This window comes from Hemiscyllium ocellatum, chromosome 14 (assembly GCF_020745735.1).
Source record: "Hemiscyllium ocellatum isolate sHemOce1 chromosome 14, sHemOce1.pat.X.cur, whole genome shotgun sequence".
Classification (NCBI taxonomy): Eukaryota; Metazoa; Chordata; class Chondrichthyes; order Orectolobiformes; family Hemiscylliidae; genus Hemiscyllium; species Hemiscyllium ocellatum.
Window position 1 is genome coordinate 25,846,258 of NC_083414.1, and position 15,219 is coordinate 25,861,476.

The following is a 15,219-nucleotide window of genomic DNA, read 5'->3' on the forward strand; positions in this document are numbered from 1 at the left end:
TTATTCTACTGCTCAAAGAGCCACCATTTGAGCTCTAGTTCTGTTCCAAGTTCAGAAAATACCCAAAAGGTCAGCTGCTAAAATTCTGTGTTTATTGTTTGGTTTTTACATCCTAGTAACTGCAGTTCAAGGCCAAGGAGAGGGATACAGAAGGAGCATATATCACAAAAGGACACCTCCTGTTGTCTTAGCCATCTGGACACTCAAACTAAACAAATGAAAATCATTATCAAGGGATACTAGCCCCACCACAGAGAATGACATCTTTGCATTATTTTCCAGAATATAATTAACAGCAAGTTAAACAATTCTACTACTGTACACACTATGCTTGAACCATTTTTACTAGATTCAACGAGCTCAATGAACATCATTTCCACAAAAAAAAATAAGATGCAGATGTTGAAGCTCAAAATTCACTGAGTATCAAGTGTCTGCCATTTGACACGGTGCAGCAGATCAGGCAGCTGGTACAGAATGGTTCTGCTACATAGCCTTTTCACCCCAGTGCTGCTGTCTCAGCTTTTGTAATGGACTACTGAATGTCTGCATCCTTAGTTTTCAGATCACACTGAATCAGGGATAAAAACAGGCACCAATCAAAATTCGCAGAAATTCAACTCAGTTGCAATTCTCTCAGCTCACATTTTGAGAATTTTTGATTTAAAAACTCAAAATTAACAAAAATTCATTTCAAATTTTGCAATGCTCCATAGTTATCTACCTTTTAGTAATCCTTAATAGTTAAAGCTCCAACCAACCATTGTAAGCAAAAACATTTTAACAACCTGAATATTATACAATGATATGTCCTTTTTTACCTTCAACTGAGAGCTATGAATTATAGACAGAGGTTAGTATTCAATTCAAAGTCTTATTGTAAGAAGTTATCTGAATTGGTGCACATAATAATAAAGCATTTCAATAATGGACAGGGTAAAATTAATTTAGTAATTATGTTTCATCATTGTACCTCTGCAGGTCACCGATTATAATGAAATTTACATTGATAATACAGTAATTTATTCAAACTAAACTATGAACAAACTAGATAATGCTCTCACGATCACAAATGTTCCCAAGCACCAAGCTCCAGATAAAACTTGTTTTGCATTGAAGGAGCTTGGGAGCAGAAATGGATGCAGTAATTGATAAAGGATATTTAAAATCACTTTTCCCATTTTGAAAAAAATAAATAAATTTGTAAATGTAATTAATAATCTAAATACTGTACAGTGTCACCAATGTAGAATCTTCCTTCTTTTAAAAAAAAGGAGATTGAGAGCAGTAAGAACCTAACACATGACAGCTTTTTTTATGCCAATTATGTATGGACCAAATCAGTGACCTCTAGCATTGCCATTAATGTTGCTGAATTACTGTTTGCTGAACAGGATTGTTTCCAGGTCACAACAGCTGCTAACACAGAGGCAATTAGTAAAGAGAAAAGTAAAGTGTAACCACACAATCTGAAACTTCATAAAAAGATTAAGAATAAAATCTGTGCACTATGACTGCCTGATTCCCACCATTAAAAGTTTGCTTTGGTCTTTGATCTCTATTCAAACATACAGTCAGAGTTCCCAGGAGTCTGCAACAACAAGTTTGCCAAACTGCAATTTGTTTGGCATCACTGGAACTGTATTAAAACTCTTAATGATTTCAAACTGAATTAATATGCCCAAGGAGCTGAAAATTGGAAAACAGATGTGGTTAACTGATGTTCCACTAATTTCATGCATGTCTAAATTTGGTACAAACCAGAATAGAACTGTCAAATTCAACAAAGAAATAAATAATAACCATCAAAATAGGCTGAACCATACTTAATTTCCATCATATGTTGAATCTCATTGAAAAAAAATTGGATAGATGAAATTTTCGAATTTTATTGATACCAAATGAATTCTGGAAAAGCATTTCTAATCTATATACTTTGCTTACTTATAATGCATTTGAGGTTTTTAAAATGATTAAGATTTGCAAACTCTGGGTGCATTGTGTCATTTGTGGAAATCCCCAAATTTTTCAATGAAATCTTTTTGAATAAAGTATTAGCATAAATGTAGGAAAAAAATTCAAAAAACTCGCAAAGTTATAAAAGAAAACTGAAACAAAATTACTTTAGAAAAACATTAATCCTTTGTCTCCCGTCAGTGTTTTATTTCCCCCACGTTCCTTCTTGAATGGCCAGCTAAATGGAAAAACTAAAACAGGAATAAAAACAAGCTTCCCATCGATTTTGTTGAAAAGAAATCCTATTTGCAAGTTAATCATTTAAAATAGGAATTCTGCTCTACGCTCATATATTCAGGCGGTTACAGTTGTAACTAATTGACAGATTCACTTTTAAAACTTGAAGCTAATAAAGCTAACAAACAAACCCAAAATTGCTCAACAGTTTTCAACATTGTCAAAATCAACAGGTCAGATAGAGACACCCTCTTGCAATTAACTGTTACACTTTTACTGAATGAAATCCAAAAATATGCAGCTTGAATTAATTTAGTCACAAGAATAGACATTACTGCACCCAATGCGGTTTATGAGATTATTGTGCCAAACAACTTTATAACCCTAATGCTTTTAGAATCCAAAATCAAGCTATTACCATTCCTTATATGTGGTTTAACAATACAGGCTGCTCCAAAAGGATTGATTATCACTGAACTTTCAACACTATAACAAAATACTGTGTGTAAAATCATTGGAAACATAAAGGGGTTGTTTTTTGGTTCAGCCATCGTTTCTTCCAGCATTTGGGAGAAGTGTACATCCTTCAATGTCAGAACTTTCTCAGAACTACACAGGAAATGATAAGCTAAACAAAGAGTCAGACACTGCAAGTACAACATGGCTCCTCAGACAGGCAGCAAATTGCCTTTGTTAGCGCGCTGTCGTCCCGGTGCCTTGGGCAGACATCGAACACAGCTATTCCACTAACAAAAGGGATGATGAACCGGAAAAAAAATGACAGCAAAGTTGAAGAGAAACTGATAGACATTATTAAAAGCAACAGATCTAAACATTTTGTTTCTTTTCTCCAAAAAGGGAAAGCATGGCAACAAAGTGACACTCTATAAATGAGAGAAAAAAAAATGCACCCAACCCATTGTTTATTTTGTTGCAATCCTTGAATACAAATAAATTGGAGACTTACCTTCAAAGCAAAGGATGCCAATATTGTTGCTCATCTTGTCCAAGTACTGATAGTTCAGCAGGTCCATTTTCTTTAGTAGCATTTACTGGGTAGCAAAAAGGCCAGCTGTTTGCTTAACCAGACAGCGCGCTTCAGAATAGCTGCTTTCTCTCTCCCTCCTCTATCCCAAAGTTGAAAGGCCCCAGCCTTTCAGATCCAAAATAAAAGATAACTTTTTAAAAAAAAACACAAAAAAAAACTTTTTGAATGTGGCAAAAAGGTTTTATTTGTGCCCACAGATTTTTAAAAGTTTTATCCTCACAGGCCAGAAACTTTTAAAACTGGGCTCTTCATCGTTAGAAACCTCAATTAGTGACAGAGACGAAACGCGCCAGCTCTCCTCACAGCCCGCTGCAAGTTAACTGCACAGACATGCAGGCTATGCTTGGTATGACTCGTATGTAAACTAGCTTCCTCTATCTGAGCGGGCAGGCCAGTGAGCATGCTCACTAAATCCTTCCAACGTCTCAAATGTCACGGATTTTTCCTGCACACGATCAGAGTCCAAATGCACCAACTGCTGGAGTAGGGAGAGAGTGAAGAAGGGGGCAGAGCCAGAGCTGCCTCTCTGTGACAGCAAACATTGCTGGCTCTGCAAAAATGACTACACACAGAGACTTACTGTTCGCAGAATACACTCACAGCGAGCAGAAAGTGCACACATTTTGTACACAATTTTAAACCTTGGAACCATTAATAGTTTGTAAGTAACAACAGCATTTGCAAAGGGTTGTTATAGGACTGCACAAGGTACTTACACCCATTTTGAGATGTTTTGGGTTACAGACAGGCAGGCACAATTTTGATCCAGCATTTTATATTGTAGCATATCCAGCATTTCATACTGTAGTTTTTTTTTCCCCCTAGTATATGTTGTATCTCCACCTTCCTCTAGTTTTCCCCACAACCACACCAAGAGGTCAGATTCACAATTGCCTTCTAACATCTGTAAAACCATTATGTAACCATTCAATTGGAGAACCAAGAAACTGGCCTCTTGTCAGTAACTCATCCTTGAGGTGTAACTGAGTGAATTACAAGTTATTCATCTGTAACAATGAGCCCTATTACTGCTTAAGTGTATCTAGTGGCCAACTACAAAACTTTAACTTGCTCAAACGATCAACATAAAGCTACTGGAGCACAGTTCTGGTTTGTCTTATGAACTATTCACATTTTATTTCTCTGTTGGAAATACCGGTGGCATGTGATAGCATACTGCTGTTTTCAGTACACTGCTGTGCAATCAGGTCTGCATTCAAAAACCACAATGTCAAGTGATGCTGTATTGTCATTGGAATAATGGTAGAAAGTTTTGTCATGAGTAGTTTTTAAAATGCTGATTATATTGATGTGATGTCACTATATCTTTACAGGTATGGAACAGAATTAAATAACATCTATTGAGCCAGTTTTATAAAAAGTTAAAATACAAACTCCCAATATATGTTCCAACAGATGGAGCCTTTTAATAATAAGTAACAAGGTCCTGCCCAGAAGAGTGTGGCACCTCCTGGCACTTATACAGGGAGCTACTGGATCAGGATGTTTATCAGACATTGTTGAAAAGAATTACAACATATTAGCATTTACCACTGCAAAGCAGATTTGACTTTGTGTCGATTCAAAGTAATGTGATTTGAGTGTGAAGTTGCCAAATTATGATTAGGAGGTGCACTCACATCCTTTCAAATTTCACATTTCTTGGGTTCAAGCCTAAATCCTTAGTACATTTTTTTTTGTAAAAAAATAAATTAGATTACCCCAAGTTACTCACAAAGTTTATCTAGTGACTAGCTGAGAAACAGACCAAGAGGGCATCCCACCTAAGAATTACTGGCGAATTGGATCACTGACCACTCTGAAGAAACAGTATGAGTATTGGTCACTGCTGAGATATTTATTGAGTATTGTTGAGGAGTATCCATCCAGGCAAATGGAGAATATTCCATTGCACCCTTACCTGAGCCTTGTGGGTGTTGATAGGCATTGGGGAGCCAAGAGGTGAGTTTGTTTGTTGCAGAATTTCTATCCACTAACCTGACCTTGCAGTCAATATTTATATGGCTAGGTCACATCAGCTTCCAGTCAATAGTAACTGTCACAATGCTGATAGTAAGAGATTCAGCAATAGTAATGTCGTTGAATATCAAGGGTCAATGGTTAGGTTTGCTCTTATTGGATATTATAATTGCCTGGCATTCATATTATTTGCCACTTATTAGTCCAAGTTTGGATTTTGTCAAGGTCTTGCAACATTTGACATGGATTGCTTCAATATTGTTATGGATGGTGCTGAACATTGTTCATGAATGAACATCCACAATTCTTGCTTTCTGGTGAAAGGAAAGTTATTGATGAGGCAGCTGAAAACATAGGGGCCTAGGACACCAAGGAACTCCTGCAGTGATGTCCCAGAGCGGTGATGATTGTTGTTTGAGGTCAATCACTATCTTTTATGCTACATATGACAACAACCAGTGAAGTTTCTCCATATTACCAATGACTCCAGTTTTGCTGGAGCTCTTTGATGCCTATGTCAATCAAATGCTGCTTTGATGTTAATAAAGACTCTATACATGGCCAACAGCCTGAACCCTCCTCACATCCCATGGCCGGTTAGGTTTCTGACAGCACGTGGGCAAAGTAGATAGGCAGCAGGAAAGCCACCTGCAGAAGTGCTAGTTAAATTTAAAGAAAAAGTGAGCAATGCTTTAATTATACGAGGCACTGGTGAGACCACACCTGGAATACTGTGTACTGCATTAATCATCTTATTTAAAGAGGAATGTAAATGCATTGGATGTAGTTCAAAGTAGTATTACTAGACTAGTAGGAATGGAAAGGTTGTCTTAGAAGGAACATTTGGACAGACTAGGCCTGCATATGCTGGAATTTTAGAAGAGTAAGAGAGCACTTGATTGAAACAGAACGTTGTGAAAGGACTTGGCAGGAGTGCAAGTCGAATGGCGGTTTTCTCGTGGGGAAAATGTAAAAAATGGACTAAAAATAAGCATATGGAGATCAATCTAGATAAATGCAAGGTATTGCATTTTGGTACAACAAACAAGGGTAGGTCTCATACAATTAATGGCAGCACCTTGGGTAGTGTTGTAAAACACTCTGGGTGTAGTTCCATAATGTTTGAAGTTTGTGTCACATGTAGACAGGGCAGTTAAAAAGGCATTTGGCACACTTGCCTTCATTTCTCAGAGCTTTGAATATAGGAATTGAGAAGTCATGTTGAGGTTGCACAGGATATTGGTGAGGTCTCTTCTAGAATGTTATGTCCAGCTCTGGTTGCCCAGTCCAGTCAACAAGAAGGATGTTATCAAGCTAGAGACAGTTCAGAAGAGATTTATCAGGATATTCCTGGGTATGGAAAGTTTAAGTTACAAAGAAAGGCTGGGATTTTTTTTCACTGGAGTATAGGAGGTTGTGCAATGACCTTACAGAGTTTATAAAGTCATGAGCTCTATAGATAGGGTTAATGATAGGTGTCTTTTCCCTCAGATGGGGGATTTCAAGAGTAGGGGGCACTTTTTAAGATGAGAGGAGAGATATTTTAAAAAGGACATGAGGCCAATAACTTATACGTATGTAGTGTACTATTTAGTGACTTCTATTGGAATTCAGAAAATATATTTTCAGGAAGAAATCCAATGGTAAACAAAATAGGATCTTCCCCACTCTTGAAAGGCATTTTACTACACTGTATAAAATGCAATTTAAATCAGGGTTAAAATTTACTGTACTTTAAAAATAACATACTTTTCCAACAGATGTGAGCCACGCTTCTAACACTTCACTCAAGCAGGTATTCGTTCCGTGTAAGATGAGATAGAGAGGTTTGTCAGACTACTTGACCATGACAGAAGCTTAACCCAAATCTACCATCAGCTGACATGCATATGCAAACAGACTTTCCTGCCACTGATTACTGGATAATGATCTGGAGCAAGAATTTTAGCTAGTTTTCTTGTTTTTTGTAGCTTAAAAACATTGAGACCAGTTGTCTTATTGCCTTCATTGCGATAAGTTACCTCAACACAGGCACACAATGAGCCTTTGACCTTCTTTAGTTTGTATGGTTCATGTCTTCAATTGGTAGTGCAGTTCTACAGGGGTAATACTTTTTTTAAAAAAAGAACAAACAGTTTCTGTGCTTTCTACCAGTCCTTTCAATACATTTTTGAAGTTGCACTTGCTTATTTCCCTGTTGTGAAGATCATTGCTTCTTTGAAGAACAAAGATTTTCTAGGTTTAACGAGTTTTCCCCACCTTCTAATTGATAGGAGCCAATAATATCATCTCCTTTTCATTTAATTTCCCTTGCCTTCCGACCTATCACAAATCTTTGCTTTCATTCTTTATGCCCCTCCCTAACTTTCCTGCTTCTGTACTTACTTAAAAGCTGCTATAGGTTCATAAGAGCAAATGTAGGCCATTTGGCCCACTGAGTTTGCTCCATTATTTAATAAGACCATGGCTGATCTGTTATATCCCTAACTTTTTCCAGTTCTGATGAAAGGTCATCAATTTGAATCGTTAATTTTGTTTTTCTCTTCACAGAGTTTACCTGACTCGCTGAGTATGATCAGCAATTTCTATTAATATGATGGGTGGCATTCCATAGACTCCAGACTGAGCATTTTCAATTATTAAAATCATACTGGAGATGATGGAGTGGAATACTGTGGACTTTGAAGTATGCGTTTTAAAAATATAAACTATTGTTTTTAAAAAGGGTAGGTATCACGTTTGGAGGGGGTAAGAGAGAAGAAAGATATGATAGGATGTTTCTGGGTTTACATTAATATTTGAAATTGGACCTTGAGAATGTGCACAGCAGCACAACCTAGAGGAAATGTAGCAGAGATACAAGAGAGAATAGATGTACCTGGAACTCAATTAACATTCCATTAGTCAGGTTCCACCTTCAATGGTTCTTTTCATATTTTCTAACCAAACCTAGCTTACTGTGTAGTTTTTAAAATCTATGATAATAGACTGTGGTGTCAGATTTAGCAGGTCTGGAAAAGACAATCTCAGTCTGGTTCACATGAAGACCCAACAGTGTCCACAACTTATTTATAAACCAGAAATTCAAGTTCTTTTCTTGTTTTGACAAAGGTAAAGGCCATAAAGTTCATGAAATAATAGATTACTCATGGTTAAAGCTTTCTCAAATCTATCCTCAGAATTATTGGTGGACCAAAACACATTGTACAGGACGTGTTTCAGATTTCCCAAAATCTAATATACACTGCATCAACCAGGTACTAGAATGCTATTTCTACTTCTGACAACAGTATAGAAAAAAGTATTTCAGGTATGTTTACCAAATGAGAGAGAGTTCTGTCAGCAGGAATGTTTTGAGACTTCAATGCTCAAAATTTGTTTTCAGGAGTGTAGATTATCAAAAGAATTTATTTGATTTTCAAAGCTTTTTTGGTGCAGAATAGTTTCCATTTCACAAATAACAGTGAGATGTCCCCATTAATGGCACATCCTTGATAATTTATAGCTAAAAGTATTACTCTTGTATGCTACCTCCATCGCAGGTGGAAAGTTCATTAGGGATGGAATTTCCTGTTACAATATAATTAGAAGGTACAGTCAAAGTTATGCCATTCTTGCAACCATTTTGCAGATGTCTATTTACAACAAATTTCCTGCCAATTTTTTCAATGCATAAATGGAACAGAAAACATGCAAAAAGCACATCCAGTATAAATAATTGTAGTTTGCAGAAAGTAAACTCACATCATGCATTCCTTTCACAAGTACAAATGTAACAGTTGCAGGCAACATAACTTTAATTTCTGCTTGAGAACCTGCAATTTTGGGAGCTTTTCAATTTTATTGCATCATACTGATGTGAATAAAACGTGTACCAAGAAACAAAACGTTCAGGTCACAGTGGGGATATAAAAAAAAATTCTCGGCTGATTTGAAATCTGTTTCGCAAAAGTGTAGCTTCAGGAATTGTGTGTGTTGGAGCCTTTAGCCTTGGTGTGGAGCCTTTGTAATGAAGCAAGATCCATTTAAATTTGTTGATTGGCAGTGCAAGAAAATTCTGTGTAGCATAATGACGAGTGTGGCATGCTTGCACTAGGTTTGTCCAATCCTTTACATCAGGTTCTTACTCCATAGCTGATTACATGCTTTGCCATCACAAGTTTCAACATACAGCAAAATAAAATGTGAACAATAAAATCACACGGAATTGGCAATTTGAGACCAAGTGCTTAAATCATGGTATATAAAAACAAAGTACTGCAGATGTTGGAGATCTGAAAGATGTTAAGAAAGTGCTGGAGAAACCCAGCAAAGCTGGCAGCATCTGTGAAGAAAGGAACAATGTTCTGAGAACAAAATGACCCTTCTTCAAAACTGGAAATAAAAAGTGAGGAGCAGCAAATAGAAGGTGAAGATGCCCTAGAACAACAGGCAAAGGAATGCTTCTGGTAGTAAAAGAGATAAAGATGAAGAATTAGGGTTAATGGAGGCGTTAATAGAAAATGGGTCAATAGGAGAAAAACCAAGCAAACAAGATATGGTGTTGGTAGACAGTTGACAGTGAGGCCTCAGAGTTTTGGTAATTTCCCTCTAAGCTGTGTGACAGTATGACCACCCAGCAATCATAAACATGGCCTATATGGTAATGTACAAGCTAACTGCATTGTGTGTATGGCTGGGGAGAAGAATCAATACAGTGTTATGGACAGGTTCCCATACCAAAGGCTAAGTGCTAAAACAGATCACCTTTGGTATGAGAACCTGTCCATAATACTATATGACTAGCAACATGATAATAAGACTGTTATGCTAGATGTTTGGTCGTGTAGAGTAATATTGCCAGTAATGCCCCAGGTCCAAGTGTCTAAAATTATTTTCAAATGGATGTCTAGCATTTTACTTTGTGTTGGCACTATTATGACATTGTTGGCCTTATTGTTATGACAATACAACATATGCAACCTCCTATTCTATGGTTCCCGTCTCTTAAATAACCACCTGTCTCAAGATGCAGCAACATTCCACAGATTTTAAACTTCAGTGCACACAAGTGTTTACAATCTCAGTCTGTTTGACATAAAGCCCAAACTGTGTCCACAAACTTATTTGTACTCGATGCTTATATGGGGCTTCACAATATCACAAAGTTATCGGTTTCAGCACTTAGCCTGAGCTAGCAGAAATCGCATTCATACACTGAACTAACCAAGTATCACTCCATCCCAGACAACTACCAGAAACAGAACCTGACTGTTTTCTAACTTTGGTATCATCATCGACTTCAAGGTGAATTTCCAAGCTCTCAATTGGATTCTCCCTACTCACACTGCTGTTTAAAGAGAAAATGACACCCACTACCATCTAACAAGTGCAACCTAATAAATTTCAGGAATCAGGATCCAAAAACCTTAAGTAATGAGAGAAAGAAAAATGAGATTGGAGGCAGTCAATCTGGTCTAAACAGAGATTTTCAATTGTGTCTACTGCTGCTGTACTTATTTGACTACTAACAATGTCCTTCACAAATTGTTCAAGGCAGGAATGTACTGATGCTATCCAATTGCAAGATACCAAAGGAACATATTGGAGTAAACAGTATGGTGTTCTTGCATTGTAAGCAAATTATAAATGTAAAACTGAAAGTAAAGTAATAGCTAGCATTTCAAATCAAACCTGCTAAACAATCCATTGCCATAAAAATATCTCATCACCGCTGTTGGGACATGTTGCCCAAACAATTTAGATACAATGATGTTTCTTCCTCCTTCTGCAAACAAAGTAGAGGGGGAAAAAATCCACAGACCACTGTATTAAATTAAACTAAATGTTGGCATGTAGAAAACATTATCTCAAAACCGATACAAAGCTATGCTGATCATGCAAACAGTATAAGTGGAGTCACAGGTAGATAGGATAGTCTAGAAGGCATTTCGTATGCTTTCCTTTATTGGACAGAGTATTAAGTAACAGGAGTTGGGAGGTCGTGTTGTGGCTGTACAGGACATTGGTTAGGCCACTTTTGGAATATTGCATGCAATTCTGATCTCCCTATTGGAAGGATGTTGTGAAACTTGAAAGGGTTAAGAAAATATTTGCATGGATATTGCCAGGGTTAGAGGATTTGAGCTTGAGAGAGAAGCTGAATAGGGCTGAGGCTGTTTTCCCTGGAGCATTGGAGGCTGAGGGGTGACCTTATAAAATCATGAGGGGCATGGATAGGTTAAATAGACAAGGTCTTTTCCCTGGGGTGAGGGAGTCCAGACTAGAAGGCATAGGTTTAGGGTGAGAGGGGAAAGATATAAAAGAGACCGAAGGGGCAATTTTTTTTTTACACACAGAAGATGGTGCTTATATGGAATCAGGTGCCAGAGGAAGTGGTGGAGGCTGATACAATTACCCAACACTTAACAGGCATCTGGATAAGTATATGAATAGGAGGGGTTTAGAAGGATATGGGCTAAGTGCTGGCAAATATCTGGTTGGCATGGGTGAGTTGGACCAAAGGATCTGTTTGCGTGCTGTACGTCTCTATGACTCTAAAACCCAAGAGAAAGTACCCAATTAATTTAAAATAAAAGCTGTTAGTGCAGAATGTTTGAAGAGTACATACAATGTTGCAAGACAGGGGCTCAGAGAAACTTTAACGCATTGTTTTTCTGTGCAAATTGGTTAACATTGTCAAAACAACCTAGAAGTAGTATACAGGTTTGATGTGCAAAAAAGCATTTTCCACTCGGTGAAAAATTAATCTCAGTTGGTATTCGTAAACCCCTGGGGACCTACACTGTTCCCATAACAGAAGGTATTAGGCCAATGAGTGTTTCCTGCAAATTAACTTCTTCCAACAAAAGCCTTTTGTTACAATGCTATAAAAGAGAAACTGTACAGTTTGAGAGAATAATGGCTGCAGATGTAGCACAGTGAAAGCCAGTAATGAACATCTGTTCTCAAACTCTTCCTGGCTTATAACTATATTTCTTCAGATGATCAAGTAAGGTGAATAAAAAAATTTAGGTCTGGGCTAAAAGTGTACCAAATCTTTTGACATGGGACTAAGGAATATCCAGTGATGTGATCTGATGAATAGATGCTATATTTAAGAGAAAACATATCCACAGATCCCACTGGTATCTTTTTATATAATCTGTATATACTGAATCGGAGGAAAATCGGGCTGGTTTATTCCCGAATCCCGTGAGTCCCAAATCTCTCAGCAGGCCTGAACTTCCTAGTAAATAGCAGAATTCAACAGATAAAGAGCAGAGTTTTGAAATACGTTTCAAAGCAAACATGTAATGCCCAATTTCTTTCACAATATCCTGATGTGTTGGTTGCAAACTGGCAGAAAAAAAAGTTCTGTTTAAATACTGCCATGGTTGTAGGTATATTCGCTGAGCTGGAAGTTGATTTGCAGACGTTTTATCCCCTGTCTGGGTGACATCTTCAGTGCTTTGGAATCTCCTGTGAAGTGCTGTTATACTGGTTATGTGGTTTCATTCGTGCTACTTCCAGTTGTCAGTTCTGGTAGTTCACTGTCGTGGCTGGTTTATTGGGTCTAGGTCTATGTGCGTGTTGATGGACTCCATGGATGAATGCCATGCTTCTAGAAATTGTCTGGCTGTCCTCCGTTTAGCTTGTCCTATGATCATTGTGTTGTCCCAATCAAATTTGTGGTCCTTGTCATCTGTATGTATGGCTACCAGGAATAGCTGGTCGTGACGTTTAGAGGCGAGTTGGTGTTTGTGGATGTAGATTATATTGGATAAATAGGCAGACTAGTAATGTTTTGTGCAGCCTTCATTTGGAATCTTGTAAATCAAGTTAGCATTTAAACCCATTATGTGCAAGACTATTGAATGGCCCAGATTTGTTTTCTTACATAGTTTCCTGGCAAACATATTACATTAAGTGAATGGTTTAATTAGACCTGGAATACCAAATTGTTGAAGGAGAACTGCCTCATTAACTATACTTGATATTAGACAGTTCATTAATGTATGAGCTAGTTTTGCGCATACATTTTCATCAAAAAAAGTTTGGATGTCTCAGAAAAAGAATGAATGAAACAAGCAAAACAAAACTTAAATTTTAAAATTCATTCCCAGGAACTGGCGCATCCCTAATTGGCCTGAAGATGGTGGTGATAAGTCACCTCCTTGAACCACTGCAGCGTAAGTAGTACAGGTACTCACAGAATACTGGCCAGTTGGAAATTTCAGGATTTTTAAGCCGGTGATTCTTTTTTCCACGCCAGGAATGGCATGGCAAGAGACTAGGAGGAGAATTTGCAGCCTGCTGCCCTTGTCCTTCTGTAGTAGACAGGGAAGAGGCTGGAAGAACATTGCAAACCAGACAGCATCAGGAAGTGCAGAAGTCAACGTTTTGTGTGTAACCCCAGGAGAATGCACATTTGAAAAGTAAAACAGCTTCAGCGAGCTGCTGCAGTGCATCATTTTGTATTGCGTCAGAACATACCTAATGCAAAGACTGCTGCCAATGTTAGCAATGCCAATGCATAAACAGTAACAAAATTAATCAGATCAACCATTCTCCAAGCACTGGTGGAAGGATATGCTGGCCAGGCGATCTGGAGAACACTCTGCGCTTATTCAAATAATGTCACGGATCATTTATAATGAACCTTTGGAGAAATCTCCAATTACCAACTCCTCCAAAAGACAGCATCAATACAGCACAAAGAACCAACTCTGATCTTAAATGCAAATATCAGGAGTACAGCTTGAACCCAAACATCTGACTCAGAACAACCAACTGAGTCAAGGCTGACACAGCAAATCTATAACCAAATTAATAATCTCCGCAGACATGTTTCCAAGAGTACATGTCTAGGTCACTCAGGTTAAAAATCTGTGGTTAGGATTATTGTAATGATGATACCATAACTCAGCTTGGGGATGTACTAGCCTTGTTCTTGTTCTGCTGTCCTATTTCAGACACTTGGTGCCATTCAGATAGCTCTCAGTCTTTTCTTCCCTTCCCTCAGGTTCCTACTTTCCTTCCTGTCTGTTTACAGTACTGGCAACTTGTGGAATAGGAGCATTTATTAAATTCTAATTTCATCTCCACAGAGAAACAGTGACTGCTGGACAGTATTGGGAAGTGTCCCACAGGTACACCTCAAGCATATCCTCATGTAGATGAGGATTTAAATTTATACAAGAAGAATGGCCACTTGCCTGAGATTTCATGGTCTGTCTTTAGGACATAATCTAAAGATGGGCCGCATACCTCTTTCAGGAGGAGGTAGACATTTTTGAAATTATAATTTCCTTTTGAAAAAAGATTAGTAGTTTTCAGTGCAATGCAGAATATTTTATTTACCAGCAAACCCACAATTCCCACACATTTTTCACATTTGCAAGACAGTTTGTGTTGTTTTGCAGGGGGGCAGGGTATGGAGGCAACCTTGTTGATAAGTTTAGATCAATTCCACCACTCCTTTTGTTCCATCTAAAGCACAAAATGTTGAAAAGAATGCAAAGTGCTGAGTAGCTGAGTGTTGCTGTTTATTTTTGTGCTTTTTCAATGTTGTGTATTACTTAAAGAACAGTCTGTCCAAGGTCCTTTGCTACAGCATGTCAATACACCACCTGGCAGACTAATATCTACAAAGGCAATGAGAACCCCCACACATTCTGAGCCCCACCCCGAACACATAAATACCAAATTAAATATGCATTTTCATAAATGATAGATTTCAAACATAGAAAACATTGGCTACACACATAAATTGAACAAGTTTTAGGATCATTACCCATTAATGCTAAAACAAACAGTATCTAAGATGACCGATTTAAAAGAAACTACATCAAGTATTCGAGACAAAAATGAGTCTGCACTTCAATAGTCAGAAATACTCCCTCTTGTGTTGTAAAGCAAAACTATCGATGGTAAAGACACTGGAAATTCAGAGCATACCTTTAAAATGAAAAACATTAATTCTTCAGACAGTGCTGGTAAAGGACAGGGAAGTAATT

General features: G+C 37.7%; 1 protein-coding gene across 3 annotated transcripts in view; it reads right to left on the reverse strand.

Moving 5' to 3' along the window:
* The window catches only part of vgll4b (vestigial-like family member 4b), a 111,216-nt gene that overhangs the window by 45,168 nt on the left and 50,829 nt on the right, over window positions 1-15,219 (reverse strand). The window contains exon 1 of one of the 3 annotated variants that reach the window (XM_060835515.1): window positions 3,161-3,628. The exons of the other annotated variants lie outside the window; for them this stretch is intronic. Coding sequence (XP_060691498.1) covers window positions 3,161-3,242 — 82 coding nt within the window. The 5' untranslated portion in view covers window positions 3,243-3,628. Of the gene's footprint in view, window positions 1-3,160; window positions 3,629-15,219 lie in introns of those variants that run through there. 3 annotated transcript variants of the gene reach the window in all.